This window comes from Oxyura jamaicensis, chromosome 1, assembly GCF_011077185.1.
Source record: "Oxyura jamaicensis isolate SHBP4307 breed ruddy duck chromosome 1, BPBGC_Ojam_1.0, whole genome shotgun sequence".
In the NCBI taxonomy this organism is placed as follows: domain Eukaryota; kingdom Metazoa; phylum Chordata; class Aves; order Anseriformes; family Anatidae; genus Oxyura; species Oxyura jamaicensis.
Genome location: NC_048893.1, coordinates 132,598,168 through 132,616,215, shown reverse-complemented (window position 1 = coordinate 132,616,215; position 18,048 = coordinate 132,598,168). Strand labels below are relative to the sequence as shown.

Sequence of the window (18,048 nt, the reverse complement as noted above, 5' to 3'; positions counted from 1 at the left end):
TGTGATGAGTGTTGGGAAGAGCTACAGGTCAAAAAGTGGCAGAAGTGCAATATCTGAAACTTTGGGAAGCTACATCATTTGCTTATAAAACTCCTATTAAGGAAGACTGGGGGCTGGGGTGACACTGTTATGTAGCTGTTCAACAGCATGTGGAGGAAGAAGACTGAAGGGGGCAGGAGGGGGAAGAGTTACATATTGGTGCCTAGGAGATGATCCTGAGACTGGAACAAGCAAAAGTTTTGTCCCCCCTGATAAGTGTGCTTTCATGGTCAAACCCTAATGACCAGCACAATTTCTAGTTCAGATGTTTTGCTGTGCCATCTTGCTCCAAACAGATATCCTGCAGTGCTATGAAGTATCCCCGTGCAAGAAAAATTGTTCCAGTTATATGAACAAGTCTTATACCCATGTATTTTTAAAGGTGTTAAAAAACTGAGAAGAGGTAAAATCCCAGATACTAGATTGGCTTAAGAATGGAAGCGAGGTCTTGGAAAAAGACTGAGAAGATTAATAAAAGCTGGCCTTATTGAAGTAAACTCTTGTAAAGAAAATACTGGCTATTGAATATGAAAATACCTTTAAATCAAGCCAAGAAAGAAACAATGAAATCAAATGAATTCAAATGAGAAATAAAACACTCTTAAAAATGCAGAAAATTAAGTAACAATACAGTATATGTGAAGTAATGGATTCACTTCATCTCCTGAAGTTTTCACAATAGGACTGAGGCTTTTTCTCATGAACAGCAGTGAAGGAGCATCTAGGTGCTCTTCTGGGAGCAAGAGACATGCATGAGGTTGCAGCATACAATAGAACTTTGCTTTTAACCTGTAGGATTTTATTTACCTGCAGGTTTCCCAGTGAATGAACTGTGGGAAACAAGGGGGAAAATAAAAACAAAATAAGCCCAACGTTTATCAAAGGAGAGAAATGGGTCCTAGCCATTTCTAGGGCAGCAAGATAACTGAAGTGACCTGTGCCCAAATGACTAAACCGGTTATCTATGTTGTACTTCTGTGACCATGAATGCCACTGTGCCCTTGCCAGTGCTGCTTAGGAATCGTGGTGCAATGAGGGCTTTGGAAAGGGTAAGACTTTTGCTTTTTGTGTTCTCCATCAAAAGAGGCTGACTCCAATCAGAGGAGTCCTGTCCTTCTCAAAAAGCACTGGCAGCCCCAGCTCATCACATTTTTAAGATTTATGCCTCAACTAAGCAATTAATCCTCAAATAGGCAATTAATCCTGACCCAGAAGCCCCAGGCTACCCAGCTGCCATCATTGCTGCTGCTGGAGATATTAACTACATAGATGGAAAGAAGCAACTTATAAAAGAGTTTCTGTGAGGAATGGTAGGTAGAATTATTCTGGAATTATTTGGGAGGCAAGAGGAAAAGTAGTCTGCAAAAATATTTAATAAGAGCCTGCTATGCATCGCAAGTAAGTACAAAAAATTAAGGGACACTTCAGTCCCAGAATGACTTAGAAATTCAGAACAAAAAAGAAAACTAAGCTTCTAAATGTACATTCATAAACAACAAAAGATAAGTCATAGAATTACTGGTACAGCTATAACTTTGGCCTGTTTCAGTGCATTTGAACTATTCATTCAGTTGTCAGCAGGTACAAGTTAAAACATGCCGTTGAGATCATACTGTCTTTATCCTTCCCTGAGAACATCCATCTTAAAGCCACTTTTACCAAATACTGTGCCATTCACTGGAGCAATTCTCAAATAAAGGCTTCATTAAAAACAACATGAAACAAAACAAAATAAACAACTCACCAATAAACACACCCATAGAAAACATATATGACCTGAAAACTTTGGGAACTTTTTTTTCTTTTTTTTTTTTTTCTTTATAGGTCAGCAAGTTCACTATCACCTTCCTTATCACACCAACAGAAAGGGAATGTCCCACAGCAGGGCTGCAGCCATGGCTTCCAGATGACGTTGTACAGGGAGAGCTGCTCTGGTACTGGAGTCAGTGTCCTGCAGTGCTCTTCTATGGCTCTCCCAATCCTCTCTATCACAGTGTCAAAGAGGGGCTCGGTGTCGGCTGACAGAGGTTTGGCTTCAGAAGGGTCTTGTGAGAGGTCAAACAGCAACGGAGGCTCATGATGGGTCACGCCTTCCCCAAAACACGGACAAAATCCTCTGTCGTAACAAGCTCCAGCCCCAAGTGGATGGAAGTCTGGGGTCACATAATGAGCCTTCCAGATGGCTCCACCTGGCAGGAAAGAAAGAAGGCTTGCAGTGATGCTGGTGGTTATCAGCAGGTGTGTATTACAGGAGTGAATGTTTTCCGAGAGTTCATTTTTGGGCGATGGGTTGCGCTTCAGCTCTATACTCACGAGCTGCATTGTATTGTAATTTCATTTAAATTAAATGCCACAAAATTAAATCAATAATCTAAAATGATTTCTAAGTTTTCTAAATTTCTCCAAGTTTTCCAGCAGATATCACTCGTCCCTGATTTTGATCTTTTTTTTTTTTTTTTTTTTTTTTTTTTTTTTTTTTTTAATGAAGACATGCGGAAAAGATTTGGGGTTTCCATGGCTCCATGGCTAGCTTCCTTGCTGAGGTAGTAGAAGGACAGACAAAAGACTGAGGCAAAGACTTCTCCCTAAGACAAAAAGGGCATGGACTTCCCAGCCCTAGCATTCAAATAGAGAAGTAGGCAAGACCCATCCTGAGCTCCAGTATCCTGCGTAGCATGACAGAGTTTGTGTCATGTGCCTGGAAGCTATGAGCAAACACTTTTTGCCATATAAGTAATGATAATGATAAGTTCTTTATGACCTGGAGCTACTTGGAATGCTGCAGTTCCAGAAAAAAACATGTTAGATAAATCTGCCTTCCTCTAGACTGACCTCAGTTCTTGGAAAGAATTCTTGTACTCACTGTCCTTCTGGTGCCACCGCACAGCATGTAAGTGAACGCCACAGTAATGAAACAGGAACTCATGCTCTGAGTGCTCAACTCTTCCTTGCAGTAAAGGCATCAGATCCCGGCCATCAATTACCCTAACAGAAAAAAGGGAGACCATCAGACTGGGGTAAGTTTTATGGTACTGTTTCCTCTGTAAATCCCTGGTTGGAATTGACAGCTTTGAACAAGGAAGAGTTTGTAGAAGACTACAAGTATCACAGAATAGTCTAAGTTGGAAGAGACCTCCAAGATCACCAAGTCCAACCTCTGACCTAATACTAACAAGTCCTCCACTAAACTGTATCACTAAGCTCTACATCTAAATGTCTTTTAAAGACCTCCAAGGATGGTGACAGCCACTTCCCTGGGCAGCCTATTCTAATGCCTAACAACCCTTTCAGTAAAGTTCTTCCTAATATCTAACCTAAACCTCCCCTGGCACAACTTTATCCCATTCCCCCTCATCCTGTCACCAGGCACATGGGAGAATAGAACAACTCCCACCTTGCTACAGCCTCCTTTCAGGTACCTGTAGAATGCAATAAGGTTGCCTCTGAGCCTCCTCTTTTCCAGACTGAACAATCCCAGCTCCCTCAGCTGCTCCTTATAAGACTTGTTCTCCAGACCCTTCACCAGCTTTGTTGCCCTTCTCTGGACTCGCTCAAGCACCTCCATGTCCTTCGTGTAGCGAGGGGCCCAAAACTGAACGCAGTACTCGAGGTGCAGCCTCACCAGAGCCGAGTACAGGGGGACAATCCCTAGACCTTTTGGCCTTCCCTAGAACTGCTGGCCACACTTATGCAAGCCAGGATGCTGTTGGCCTTCTCATCCACCTGGGCACACTGCTGGCTCATATTCAGCCAATCAACCAATACTCCCAGGTCCTTCTCTGCCAGGCAGCTTTCTAACCATTCATCTCCCAGCCTGTAGTTTTGTTTGGAGTTGTTGTGCCCCATGTGCAGGACCTGGTACTTGGCCTTGTTGAACTTCATACCGTTGGCCTCAGCCCATCAGTCCAGCCTATCCAGATCCTCCTGCAGAGCCTTCCTACCCTCGAGCGGATTGACACATGCACCTAAGAGTAGATAATGAATCTCAAATATAGAGAAGAGGTGACTGAACTGTGGTAACATTTGTGTGTCTAGAAAAGGAGCAGGAGTGAAAAAGAAAATGTTAGGCTCTTAGAACTTGTTTCCAAAATAGATTTTTGATTGTCTTAGGAGAAAAGGGGGAATAATGACATTTCTGTTTGTACCTGTCCTGTGGTACTACCCCTCCAGCCAGATGAGTTACTGTGGGGTAAATGTCCATTAGGCTTGTAGGTTCATTGATAACTGTGCCTGCAGGTAACACTCCTGGCCATCTAAGTATCCCTGGGACACGGATTCCTCCTTCCCAGCCTCCCATAGCTTTTCCACCTTTAATCAAAAAATATATTAAAATATCATTAAAATAAACATTTTTTTTAAAAAAATGAATTTTAGTTGAATGACAATGTATTAGAATAAAACTGTCTATTTTTATCTTAATGAGTCTTCTATACCCTCTTGATGTTACCACTAACTTCCTTCTGCTCAGCATCATTGATACTATGTTCACTCTATTACCCCATAAGTGACCTTATACTTTAACTCCTTTTTGTTGTTTTACAAACACATTGCCCCATCAGAACTCAGTGTGGATACAATTATTAGGTATAAAGTGATTACACAGCCAAGTTCTCCTCTCTCTTCTGCAACCATATAACATACCTGTTGCAGTTAAAACAAAGTCTCAGGTGTTAGATGCAGCTAATAATATTTATGGAGAAGTTACACATTCTTAATGAAAATTAACTTGTGATCAGTTGCTTCATGAGGAAAGGGCAGTTTGAGAATTATTGCTTAAAAGAACATCTACATGTGCTAGGATTGTGTATATTTTTGAATGCATAGTTAGTAAGAGATAAAAATGATTCTCAATGATAAAAACAGTTAATCCCAAAGCATACAGTCTCATCTCATCTTTAGAGGTGTTCTGAGTACTTTGCTAGTTGATGCTGGGTTGTCACCACCCCTGACAGCTCTTACCTCTGTATATTCCATTCCAGCCACCCAGCTGCCTTGTATCTTCTTGTCTTTCCAGCCATCCACCATGATCAGAGGCAAAGTAAATGAGTGTAGTACTTTTCAACCCTTCCTTGTCAATAGCATCTAGAACCTGCCCTGTAAACACAGGAATATATGTGCATTAAAAAAATCAAAAATGTATCTCACACAATATAGATTTTAGCCTCTGACTTGCAAGCATTAGGAAATGTAGGTCTACTCAGTGTTTAAAGGGAAGAGTTATACAGCACTGAGATTTGTAGATGTCGTTTCACTGTCTATATAAAAGCACACAGAAAAAGACATGCTCTAACCCCTTTATTATTAACATTATAAGAAAAAAGTGCAAGAACTACACCAGAAACCTCTAGCCTCTATTGTAAAGGACAGAAGTGATGTGCTGTAAAAATATGGAAAGCAATCTTGATCCAAGGTTCCCAGAAAGTAAGGTTCTGTGTAAGTGATGGCCACAGAGGAAAATGAGAAAAAATGTCTTATACATTTATCTTATAATTTTCTAGAGCTTGGCTAGTATTTACATCAAGTTACTGGTTGCATTTAACATATATTAACAATGTAAATCTTTTTTCTTGATCTGATTCTGACTTTTTAAGTATATCTGCAGTGTGCAAGTGTTTGAAAGATTGGTATGAAAAACAGTTCTTTCTGTATATATACACCTGATTCTTATTCCTTTTACAAATGTAACTACTTTTCCTATTGCATGGTTGGATAATAAAAAATATTCTCTTTCTCCTTGAAAAAACAGGTTGAAAAATTACTTGAATCTAATTTCTGGAAACATCAATTAACATTTATGAACATTTCTGGGTTAGTGGGTGGACTGAGAAATATTCATTACTCTGCTGAATTCATCAGTAACTGAAAAATAGCCTGCTGGCTTACACCTGGAACTACTTTGCTTATCAGTTTTATCACTGTCTTATGTGTTCTGCTTAGAAACAGATAAGACATGAACAGAAGAGGCTGAAATTACATGATCTGGAATAATTATAGAAAGTTAAATATTCTTAGTTCATGTAGTATTTAGGAAGAGAAGCAGTTGGTTATCTTGAGAGCAGCCAAGGGGACATGGTTAAAAATGGTAAACACTAGACAAAAAAACAGATTCACTTGGTTCAAAACTGGAGAAAATAAAAAGCCAACAGCGTAAGCCAATAGCGCTCATACAAGGATACAAGGCTGATGTTAGGACATTTTTTTCCTTCTTACTTTTAATTCTTTTTCTTTTCCTTTTTTTTTTTTATTTTTTAATGAATAACAACTGCATTTTTATTACATATTCACAACTAGGCATTAGCTAGAGAGACATTGTTATTTGCTATGGCCACTTACCCACCATCCAGTCCATCTCCTCAACATTGTCTCCATACAAACCATGGCTGCTCTTCCCAAGAAACTTCTCTGTGGTGAGGAGAGGGGTGTGGGAGTGTAAAAAGGAAAGAAAGAGGAGGAACGGCTTGTGCTTATTTCTAAAAAAACAGAAATCAATGCTTTGTTACTAGGAGGAGGGTTCTCAATACCTACAGAGATCAATAATAATGGAAAACGGTATTATGATTTGCATACAAATTTCAGCAACCACTTCAGAAACATCTTACTTTGTAAGGTATTAAAATCCAGTGATTAGGGTCTGTCTGGTAAAATAATGTTGGATTCCCCTTTTTTTCTCTGAATCATACATAGACAGGTTTCATACTGAAACTCCGCTTTCAGCTATTGTAAACCATCACCATGCTACTGAAATAAAAACAGAGAGTTCATTGTCTGTCAGTGGCTCCCCACTTGTCAGTCCATGCAATAAGGCTAATCCACAGCTCTTCTTCTCTTTCCCATGCCCACACACACATTTCTGTCACAAGCTGTTATTATCCTTTAAAGCTTTGCTGTTGGACTCACAAAATGGAGAGAAGAGGAGAGGTGTTGGAAGGGACCTGCAATGATGAGCAAGTCCAACTGCCTGACCACTTTAGAACTAACCAAAAGTTAAGGCATATTATTAAGGGCATTATCCAAAGCCTCTTGAACACTGGCAGGCATAGAAATATGCATTTCCTCAAAATAGCCTGTAAACATTCAATCCAACATGTGGAAACGTGGAAAGGTTATCCACTTCAGTGAAGATAGGAATAGCAGATATCTTTCAATGGCAGATGGTTTGATGCTATAATGTCATTATTAACATTATTGGTAAGTAATAGGCATAATAATATTTATAATCTTCTTTACTGTTATAGAAATTACAGTTTGCCTGGAGAAGCCGTGGATGCCCCATCCCTGGAGAAGTTCAAGGCCAGGCTGGATGGGGCTTTTGGCAACTTGGTCTGGTGGGAGCTGTCCCTGCCCATGGCAGGGGGGTTGGAACTGGATGGTCTTTAAGGTCCATTCCAACCCAAACAATTCTGTGATTCTATAATTCTACAAATAATACACATGTTGTTGAAAGACATGCAAGAACCAGAATAAATGTGATCAAGGAAATGTACTTGCCTTTCAATAAATGAAATGGACTCTCTCAAGATAAGGGATGTAGTCCTTTCTGTCACCATTGGCTGCTCAGTAATTTCATGGTTTCTCATCATGATGCAGTTCCAGTATCTCACAAATCCGTAGCTTGAGAACCAGGACAAAAAGAACAGGAGAGTAAACCCAGCAAGGCAGGTCAGAGTTTTCCAGTGTACTGGAATCAAGCCGGTGATTCTCCCTAGGGCAGCAGTGAGTGTAAAAAGGCAAATCATCTGAGTGTAAAGCCAGAGTTTTCTTCTGAAGACTCTGTCCATCTCTGGTGCTTCTGTTGTTTGGCAGTCGCTTATTAGAGTAAAAGGCATCCCATAAAAATAATCAAACCCATGGTTCAAAGGGTGATGACAATAGTCGTTGCGGGATTCACAGTTAACACCTTGATGCCACTTCCCTGAAAATGTGCATTATTAAAATATAGAGTTAATATTTAAAAATGAACTTTTTCTCATTAAAAAAAAATTCTCAAAAAATGTTTTCTTTTTCTGCTTCTTCATCCTACAGATACATATCAAGTAGGTACTGATAAAATGAGGTATACCTTATAACTGATTAAAGTTAACCACTAAAATTTATAAATTTCCACCAGAGTTATTTCCAACACACAGTTAGGGTGCTCTGTACACATACTCATGCCTTGTAGCTTTGACCAAATGCAACAAAGTCTGGACTATAAAGGGAACAAGAAACAGAGAAGACCTCGGGTTTTCAGAACTTTGCAAAATGTATGGATTTCCTGGAGACCTGTCAGGTATGAAATAGGAGGAAGGAGTCCTTTTGTAAACACAGGTAAAAATAACACTGTTCTCTTTGCCTTTAAGACACTATGGAATCTTTGGAATCTTTTTTTTTTTTTTTTTTGAAAGTTTTGGATTGCTTAAAGTCCTATGGCAACACTCAGTGATGTGTTGGTGACAGCTATGGACAGTGCAATTAAATAGCTTGCACCTCAACAGTGAGTTTGCCAAACAAACCGTCAGATCCAGAAGAACTTGAGCTCAGGAGATCAAGATTTATCATGAAATTGTACATACATAAGTAACTTTACTGATAATAATAATATCTCCATATATTGGATGAGAATAGAAAGCTTTGTTTTATAAATATTTTGTTGCTATTTATTTGTATTTAATCAAGTTTTTTTTTTAATGGTCAAAGCCTTTTTTTTTTTTTTTTTTTTTAATAATGAAATCTTCATATGTCAAAAAGAACACCTCATGGCCATTTGCAATTTCAAAACCATTTGTTATTTTTGTTATTTATTATGAACATATGTCCACTATTATGATGAATGGCACATCAGAATCATATGTTTCCTCCCTCTTAAGTCTATTCAAACTGGTCTGGTTAGGCACTTACACAGAAATATAACAAGTTGTTTCATTTGGCTCAAATGCTGAGGCTTACAGATATGTGAAGCAAGTGACCAGAATCTAATTTTTTTTTTTTTTCTTCCTTCACAGGAGCAGTTTAATTAATTTTTACAACCTCTGATGTAATGTAGGCCTTGGATACCAGATTTATAGATCAAAATGAACTCTTAGAATTTTACCTGAAAACTAATTTGCAACCAGTTCTTATTGTGGAGTAAAGAACTGTGCACTGACAAAAACATATTACCCTAAGCAACAGGTTCACTATGTTACTAATACATATACTAACAGTGACCCCTGAGTAGATTTCAAAATAATTGCAATGCATTACAATTGCAGCAGAAAAATCTACTTTGAAGGGGAAAAAATGCTACTTTTTGGATGTAAATATAAAATTATATTATTGGTGGATGAATTATTTTCAGCTAAAATTCAGTTTAACTCATAATATATTTAGAGCCAGCTATAAAATGAGACAGGTTTGTAATAAACATACTAATATATTGGTCATAAATACAGGTGCAGTTAATGTATTCTTGGGCTTCAGATACAGTTCAACACCTAAATCTCTAGCTGATGATGATAAAGGATTCTGACATACTGCAAAAGACTCAAAACCATAGATAATAAATTGTCTGATTAAGATAAATTAATCCTTGAGACCCTATTATACAACACTGTATTTCTGACTACGAAGACTTTGTAAAGCATTTCCAAACATAAAGTCATCTTATCACAACAAGCCACAGTTTATTAGTAGGACTTAACTTTGCAGTCACACTGGCTGTGCTCAAAACAAACCAAATGCAAACCACTTAGGTGAATCAATTTAGTGGCTATCCAGCTGCAGTGATGCGGACACATGCTGCATAAGATTTCTTGCTTCATGACTCAGCTCAGGAACATTTGTTTCCTCACATGTATTTCCTCAGTATGTGAAACTATTTGTATATCTAAGATAAATAATTATTTGAAACTGGATCATGACAAAAAAGTTAGCACTGTATTAAAAAAAAAAGTCCCGTAAAACATAAATTAAATTGGAATTCTTATTAATGCTGAAGGAGATAATATTTTGTGGGCTGTACTGCAATACTGGTGAACTACAGTGGCGTGCTGTACTTAAATAATTGTTTTGTTTCTGTTTTTGAAAACCAAATCCTGTGACTTTTTGAACTGATTCTATTGTTTTAAGTAGCAGCTGTTCTCTTTTCTACAAAAAAAGAACAGCTCTGTCTGCTCAGCTCTGTGCAAAACATGCACATGCATCTTTGCATGAAACTCATGTACTTGTTTCTTATTTAATAGCATTGGAATAATTATCATATGACTGGTAGAGTAGTATTTAAGGAATATTTTTAACAACATATTTCCCAGTATATCTTTTAACAACCACAGGTCAACGTGTTTGAAAGCAGGCCAACAGTAAAGATTATTTTTTATCACATATTTGTTCTTTTGAGAGAGATTCTTTTTGGTCAGGACTTCGTACATAATATTCTTGTATCAGGAAATAAAAATATCACAACTGTGATATAAGCAGTTCCTAATCAAACCAAATGGTCTGAATGGAACATCTTCAGGAACATCTCCATACCTATTAGTCCTGTGCTGTAGCCTTGTTGCTGCAGAATTTTGGCAAAAGTAGTTTCATTTGGAGGGAGCCCTCCTGAGCCACCATTCCAAAAAATAACGCGATAATTGTTTACTGCATCCATTCCTACAAAATATAATAAAATTTCAATAAGTACAACTGGTAGTTTTATCAAATATACTTCCTTGTTTCCTGGTTTCATTGGTATTATAGTGTCAAATGTTTATCCTAATGCTGTTTTTTGGGGGAAATCAATCTTGGACAACATACAAGGATGAGATTTAAAAGATTTAAATCTCTCCATTGCATATTGCCTGTCCTTCTTTTCACCTGATACTGCACCATTTTATCTGGAATGGCACAGTCAGACAGATGCATGTCTATGTTGCAGTGGCATCCAGGCTGCATGCAGTATACTGGGCTGGTGTGTTGCTGAGGGCATGGAGCAGGGCAGGGAGATTTCAGCCCTCTCTCAGCCTCAAACTCCAGCTGCCTGCAAACTCACAATATCCCTGCGTGGTGGCAGGGCTCATATACTACTACTGAGACCCATAGCGCAGCTATATAGCACCCTAGTCTTCTCCTCAGGTTTACACTCTGTTATTCAGCATTATATACTGGCATAACCTCATAATATGATGTAATGTGAAGTATGAAATATCTTGGAAGTGTTAAACAGCCCTGCTGTTACAGTGGGACACAAACTCTATACAAGTTCATGTGCATTTTTCAGCTATCTCAGTGGGAGCAGTCAGGATGAAAGTAGGATGACATGTCAGCTTCAAAATGCCTCAGGAATGAAGGCACTGAATAGTTTTGCGATAGAACAAGCATTACAGTCACTATTAGAAACGTACAGAGCTATTTGCTTTTCATAGCTCTTCAGCTCAGGAATACATTTTGACAGGATAGTATTTTTTCTTCAAAAACAGTACTGGGAAAAATAATATAGCTGTCAAACTGTTATTTTGTAGGACAGATGAATTTTGATATATAGGTTTACAAAGCTGAACTGTAAATGACTCACTCTGCATGCAGACTGGAGGGAATGGACACAAATCTGCATAGATCTATTCTGTTCCCTGAAAGGCTCTGTTATTTCTTATATCTGATGAGGAGTTCCCCAAAACAAAAGTTAAATGTAACCAGTGTTTTAAAGATGTGTTACTTTTCATACCCTGTGTAATGACTTATTTGAACGAAACAATTTGTACCAACTCCATTCCAGCTGCAATCTGTGCAAAACAGCACCAAAATGCAACCAGAGTTGCTAGCTAGTGGGGAGCGAGCTGCTCTGTGGAGCTGGATCTTCTCTGCCTTTCTTCCCTCTGGGCTGGTTCATTGTATGCCATAAATATAGATGCAGCCTCAAAGGTACTAGAACTAGCTGGTGTTCTTAGTGAGGTAAGTCTATGGCACGTTGTCTCTGCATGCTTTCATTCCTTTGTGCCCAGTGTGCAACACTCTTCCCTTCAGCAATAAAGCAATGTTTAAAGGCCACTTTGCTGTGCAAGGCAAACCTGATCGGAGAGGATATCTGCCAGTGAGGAAAGCTGCTCTGCTTGGTGTGCAAAGTGGAGCTGCAGCGATGTGTTGGGTCAGTTTCACTCCTTCCTTTGCTAGGCGATCGATGTTCGGGGTCCTAAAAATGCAACCAATACTGTCAGGTACTATTCAGATGGCCTTCAAGGGAATGAGAATGAGGAATAGTACACTTATCTTCATTTTGGGGAGTTTATTCTATTTGAATTATTTTTATTCATTTTATTTATTTTCAAGAAGAGGGATGATTTTTTCTTTTCATTTAACAATAGCTACCTGGATAAATTTCAGGCCAACCATTCCCTCTTATTTCCTAAGTCCCATGAAGGGTCTTGGCAAAATGCATCCCACTGCTCTTGAAGAAGAGAACTTATGCCTTGGGGATGATGTTATCTTGAAGGCTGAGCCATGCAGAGCCTCATCACCCACCTATCTGAAACTTGCCCATTTAGTAGTGCCAGCAGGGTGAGATTCTGAGATCTTTGCTGGATGATATGAGTGCTTCCACCAAGTTTGGTTTTGTTCAGTGAAATGACAAGCTAGTAGGAAGAGAGCAGGCATTAATGTGTCATGATTTTTAAAGAGTAGATAAGTTCTATGTCCTCGGGTCTGTATACAGAAGTATTTCCCAGTAACATAGCTCATCACAGTGATTAAAACTGCATTTTGATGTGAGACTTGGAAAGAATGGCTAAACAGAGTTGAATGAGGTAATGAGGCCTGATATGTTGAAAGAGGAGACAGCATTTCTATCTTCAGGTATGTGCAAGAGCATTGCATTTCTTGGGTGTTGGGCAGTTAAGGAATACAAAAGAACTATTCACACATTTCTGGAGTGGAACAGGTCTGGATAGCAGAGCTGGCCCTGGGAATGCCCTCCAGGGTGTGAGATAAACCTGGTAATGCTTTATATTTACATAGTGACCCCCATGAGAAATTTCCTCAGTTCTCCAGTGAACAAATTGGAAGAGAGCTCTAATGGCTGGTGATGGGTAGAGGATCACAGGCTTACAGGAAATAACACCAAGTCTGTTCATTATCACAGTTTGTTTCCTTACCGGATAGTGTTATTCCCATAGCAACCTACATCCCCTATGCCAAGATCATCAGCCATCAACAGGACAAAGTTTGGCTGCGTGATGATGGAAAGCTGTGCCAGTGGTGGCTGAAGAAGCAGGCTGAAAATCACGGATGTGACCAGGGATGTCCTGAAACGCAGAAGAAGGAAAGTAGCCAAAGGCATGTCCATTCATCCCTCCCACTGCTCATGGCCGAAGACCTTCCCACATGAGCTTGTCTGTAGACCAGACCATTCTCTGCCCAGAACATAGAGGACATCTTAAATTTTGATCACTGATCCAAACAGATGTCATAAAAAGGAAAGTATCAGGAGCATAAATTTAAGATATCCTTTCCCATTTGTTTACAAACTTCTCACAAGCAGAGTCCCTTGGGAATTTACACATTAAAGATGATGAAGAAATGATTTTGCTTTAATAATTTGGGATGTTTCTAGAAATTGGTTTGGGAAACTGAGAATTTGGTCAGCTTCTGCTCACATCCTTCTTGCTCAGACTGACACCTTTATGTTAAAAACAATGGTAAGAACAAGAACCAACCAGCCAGACAAAAAATAACACTGTGAGTATATTTTATGGATAAACAACCTCATTCTTTTACAATATGATATTCTGTCATTATTAAACTTAGATCACTTTAGATTTAATGATAATATAAAAAGAATTCATGAACTCTTTTCTTACCAGTAAGATGTTAGTTGCCAAATCATTTTTGCATTAGGAGTGTTTAGATCCTGTAAAACCAAGAGAAAGAACCTTGTCATGTTTGCATCTTCCTACTAGTCAAGGCAATAAAAATAGTTATAAACTTAATCAAAGACCTACAACATTCATTCTGTTTTATTTACTTTAGTTTGACTTTGATCAGCTCCTAAATGAAGAAGAGTAAAGGCATTAAAGTCATTTTTATTGATAGGACTTCTTCACTTCTTAGAGGAATTTTGCTCTTTTGTGAAGTTTTTCTTAAAATAGCAAAATATTTCTCCTTTGTTATATGACTTAGCTTTACAAAAATACTTACTATTCAGTCAGAAAGGAAGAGAATATCTTTTTAAAACCTAGTCCTCAATATAATTATTTTTCTGTAATCACAGAGACAGAAGCAGCCTGCTGCTTCTTCATATAATGTGCCAAGTTTCCTTTCAGGCTTATGAGGGTTATCTTTAGCCGTAGAAATTCTAGTCATCTTCTTTCAATGATGACATTTTCACAGAAGACACCAAATCTGTGTCCTCCTGTTGTTTGGCTTTGTACTCTAAGCTGAGCCTTTTTCCTTTTTTGTATGTGTCAGATTTCACGGTTTTATGCTATTTTCCTCTTCTCTGTACAGCTTTCTGCAAATCTTCCGGATCTTTCTCTTTTACTACCAGGACAAGACAAAATCTTAGAAGGTTTTAAAGTTGGAGCTGAGTGACCAGGCTTTTCAATAGACTCCTTTCAATTTTTTCCATGTCTGGTTAAATTATCCCAAGTGTCCCAATTTTAAAATTGTGTTGGTTTAACATTTATTTTCCAGAAATAGTACTATTTAGCAGATTATTTAGCTGTGGTTAGTACATTTTATTGATCAACACCACAAGCCTCACTGCAAAAAATTACATTTCGGTGCTTAGAAAATTGATATTCAGACATGTACAATGCATAAATGCTGGTGCAGCATTGCTATCTACAGACATTCAAACTTTGTTTCCTGCATCCTAGGCCTCTACAGGAAAGATACTAGGGTACAGCTCAGCCATGTTTTACATATACATACTACATGCCTCCAAAACAGGTGAAATTAATGGGAATTGGAAGGGTTTCTTCAGAAGCTGCCTGTGAAATAGCAGGTAAAATACAGACAACAGCTTGCTGTGCTGCATGACATTACTCCTGTCAGGCCACTTCCTCAGTGAGGGCAGAGGGAATGCTGCCATAGAAGCTCCCGGCAGAATAAGAGGGATAATCAGAGCATTTTTCCAAGTTCCTCACCTTTTTGAGAAGATAGAGATCCCCATGTCCCCACGCAGATATGGTGCTGATTTGGCCATGAGCATTTTGGGAACAAAACCTTGTGGGGCCTGCACGGCTCCGCTGCGGGAACCAAACCCAGCTTCAAGCAAGACTCTTTCCTCCCACTCCCATTAGTTAACCCCCTCAAAAATAACTTAGATTTTATCTCTTCCTTCACCCATTTTAATAATCCTGGGATGGGGTGGGGGGAGGTTGGTATAACTTGCAGGTCTTCCTTACCTTACTGTTTTACTTTACTGACTGAACTTTTAAAATCCACCTCTGCTTTTCTACCAAAATTCTCACAAGATACTGAGATCCCAATTCAAGCCAGTTTGCATAAGATAAATTATTTATATTTTCAGATATGCTCAGGTGCACTTTTCACATTCTTTATGCTCAGATGCTTTTCAAAAAACAGTACCCACTTGTGGCATCAGCTACGCAACACTCACTGAAAGCTCTTCCAGCTTATATTCTATTCAATCTGCTACTCTTCAGTCTGTGAAAATATCCTCTAAATAATCCTTATCTGTAGATTTCATATAGATAAAATAGCCAGACTCACTAATGGTAAGTTCTCTGCTGCCGACTCAGTTTGTACTCAGGCATGGATGAGAATAATGTTGTTGTAAAGGGAAATGCCTTCTAAACACTTCCTCGAGATATTTTTATCTACAGTAGCAAGAAACTTTTTCAAACACCCATTAAAATTTTCCTGTGCATTTCCAGAGACAACAAGGAAGAAATACAATACCTGGTAATATCAAGTTAGGCTTGAAGCAGGCAGCTGATGCACTGGAGTGTGAGCTTAGTTTCAGTCGACTTAAAACCAATCCAATTTTTTCAGCAATTTTTTCAACAACTGCTACTACAGCGCGACATCTAACATCTGTTGCTGAAGGCAGTCCTTAAATCTGCCCTGGCTGCTCATGCGCATTTTTCTACAGGAAAGCCTTGCTGTACCAGAGCTGACAAGTTGCTGGATGGTCTGACTTACACTGGAGTCCCTCAAGCTGCACGTCCCACTGCCTTTTGCACAACAACGACATTCATACAGGCATGAAGGTCAGGCTGGGAGCACCAGAGATGTAGCTAAAATGCTTTCTGCCCAGCCACCGTGTTTTCACAGGCAGCAAAGGACCTCCTTCAAGTCTGACAGGCTCCAATGAAAGACGCTATAAGTAACAGTTCCCAACAAACCTCCCTGCATTCCACCAAGGAAAACAGAAAATTGCTGTACTTACAAAGCAGCAATTCTTTGCCTGTGGAAACAGGAATGGAGTCCATATCTTCAATTTATAGCCGCCCCGAGCGCCTGCAGTGATGACAATGTCACCTCTACACATGCAGTAAGAAGCAGTTTTAGGGTGTGGGAAGGAAATGGCAGGAAGAGACCTGAGTTTGCCTTTGCGGAAAATGAGTCATTCAGCTTCATATCTGAGCACTGCCTGTTTTCTAGTCATCACTCAAATGGATGACTTAAGTTAACATGTGGGCTAATGCTTTCTTTCTTGACTTTTCTTCTTTGAGTCCTGTTGTAATGAGTGTTTTGGGAAAATGTGAAATACTAACAAATAACAATCTTGCATTGCTGACAGAGAATTTCCTGTGCTTTCATGCCTTAAAAGAGAAGGGATGTTTTTATGAGTTGGTGGTTCACCAGCAACTGCAGTGCTCAGGTTGGTTTGATAGTGGAACATGTCTGAGGCTAGTTGCAGCACTGTATAGGACCCCTATTCCACTCTCTTCCAAACCAAAATTTCCGCGCTGGAGAGGTTACAGCTGGCACACACAAGAGAAGTGATGTGTTTGGTCTTCTTTCTCTCCTCCTACCCTCAGTGCCAGCTTCCTTATCCCCACCCTCCTCTACAGTCACTCAATCTGTACATCTCCAGTTCACATTCCCCTTCATTTTAGCACTTCAGGATTCATTAACACACATACAGTTTCTGGTTGTCTGATGCCCTCTGCTGCTGTATATTTTCTAAAAAGAAAGCACATTCAGAGGTGCTGCATTTTTCTGTCCAGGATGCAATCAGTCCCAGTGCTGACTGGGGCAGGCCCTCCTGCAGCTGGGGTCTCCTCCACAGCTCTTCTATTGCTCCTTATGTTTTTCCATGATTTCTTGCAAATTGTATAGTATTTGTCATGGAAAACCACAAAATATAACTGCTGTGTTATTTACTAAATTTAGAGTGTAGCAGAAAATTGAAAGCACGTCTACAATGACATTTCAGGAACATGTCTCCTTGTTTTGCTTGTTGCCTTCTAACTCAGAAGGAGCTAGACCAGATCACGACTGTGTAAGTAGCACTCCTTATAACCTGGCTACTGGGAATTGCCACCTGGGCACAACTATAGTGTAAGGAAGGTAAAGAAAGAAGAGAGGTTTTTGTGGATTAAGGAGAATCCTCTCACAATGGCAAGTGGTTTTTATTTTGGTGTTTTACCTTGGAGGGGGAGAAAGATGAATATCCTTTCACTGATGCCACATACAGAGGGCTTTTTCAAAAGGTCTAGGCAAAGCTAATTCAGTTCCCTGCTGCTGCACTATCTGTACCTCTTTTGTTTGGGGAAATCTTCAGAAAGCCCATATTTAGTCTGAATTAGGAATGAATGTGGAATTTTGCTAAAGTCTTGCATACTATTGTCTTTTAGCCTTATTTTCTTTAAACTAAGTGCTGGAGGAAATATCACTTACCGACCTTTTTAAAGTACTTCAACATCTAGGAGTTTAAAGTCCCAAACTAGTAGCAGTTTTTTAGTAGGATATGACGATTAAGAGTCTCCCTCTAGTGACTAATTTGTTTTTGAACTCTTGTTAGGTTTTAAAGAATATTTGGCTCATGCTCTATTTTTTTAGAAGCCATTGCTGCTCTATTTTTCTAAAATATATTTATATCTGTTT

At 39.0% G+C, this 18,048-nt stretch overlaps 1 protein-coding gene across 3 annotated transcripts; it reads right to left on the bottom strand.

Annotated features, from left to right (window-relative positions):
• Positions 1 to 1,394: 1,394 nt before the first annotated feature.
• On the bottom strand, positions 1,395 to 16,597 carry LOC118156667 (arylsulfatase D-like). 3 transcript variants are annotated; one of them, XM_035310859.1, is made up of 11 exons: positions 16,385 to 16,597; positions 13,830 to 13,879; positions 13,125 to 13,274; positions 12,045 to 12,166; positions 10,528 to 10,650; positions 7,528 to 7,951; positions 6,373 to 6,509; positions 4,999 to 5,133; positions 4,185 to 4,347; positions 2,903 to 3,024; positions 1,395 to 2,228 (listed from the first exon to the last, which is right to left on the bottom strand). In XM_035310859.1, the coding sequence occupies exons 1-11, from the start codon at positions 16,484 to 16,486 to the stop codon at positions 1,858 to 1,860; spliced, it is 1,899 nt and encodes a 632-aa protein (XP_035166750.1). In that variant the 5' UTR covers positions 16,487 to 16,597; the 3' UTR covers positions 1,395 to 1,857. The 3 variants fall into 3 exon arrangements, with proteins under 3 accessions (XP_035166750.1, XP_035166821.1, XP_035166900.1); XM_035310930.1 differs by lacking the exon at positions 16,385 to 16,597 and adding an exon at positions 15,895 to 16,289; XM_035311009.1 differs by lacking the exon at positions 16,385 to 16,597 and adding an exon at positions 15,117 to 15,157.
• Positions 16,598 to 18,048: the final 1,451 nt, after the last annotated feature.

Excerpts from the sequence above, each read along its gene's own strand:
- LOC118156667 (XM_035310859.1), bottom strand. The coding sequence starts at position 16,486 with ATGTGTAGAGGTGACATTGTCATCACTGCAGGCGCTCGGGGCGGCTAT. Across the intron at positions 3,025-4,184 it reads GGGGTAGTACCACAGGACAG|GGTAATTGATGGCCGGGATC; the intron begins GTACAAACAGAA and ends TTTTTCTGTTAG. Across the intron at positions 2,229-2,902 it reads GCGGTGGCACCAGAAGGACA|GTGGAGCCATCTGGAAGGCT; the intron begins GTGAGTACAAGA and ends CTTTCCTGCCAG.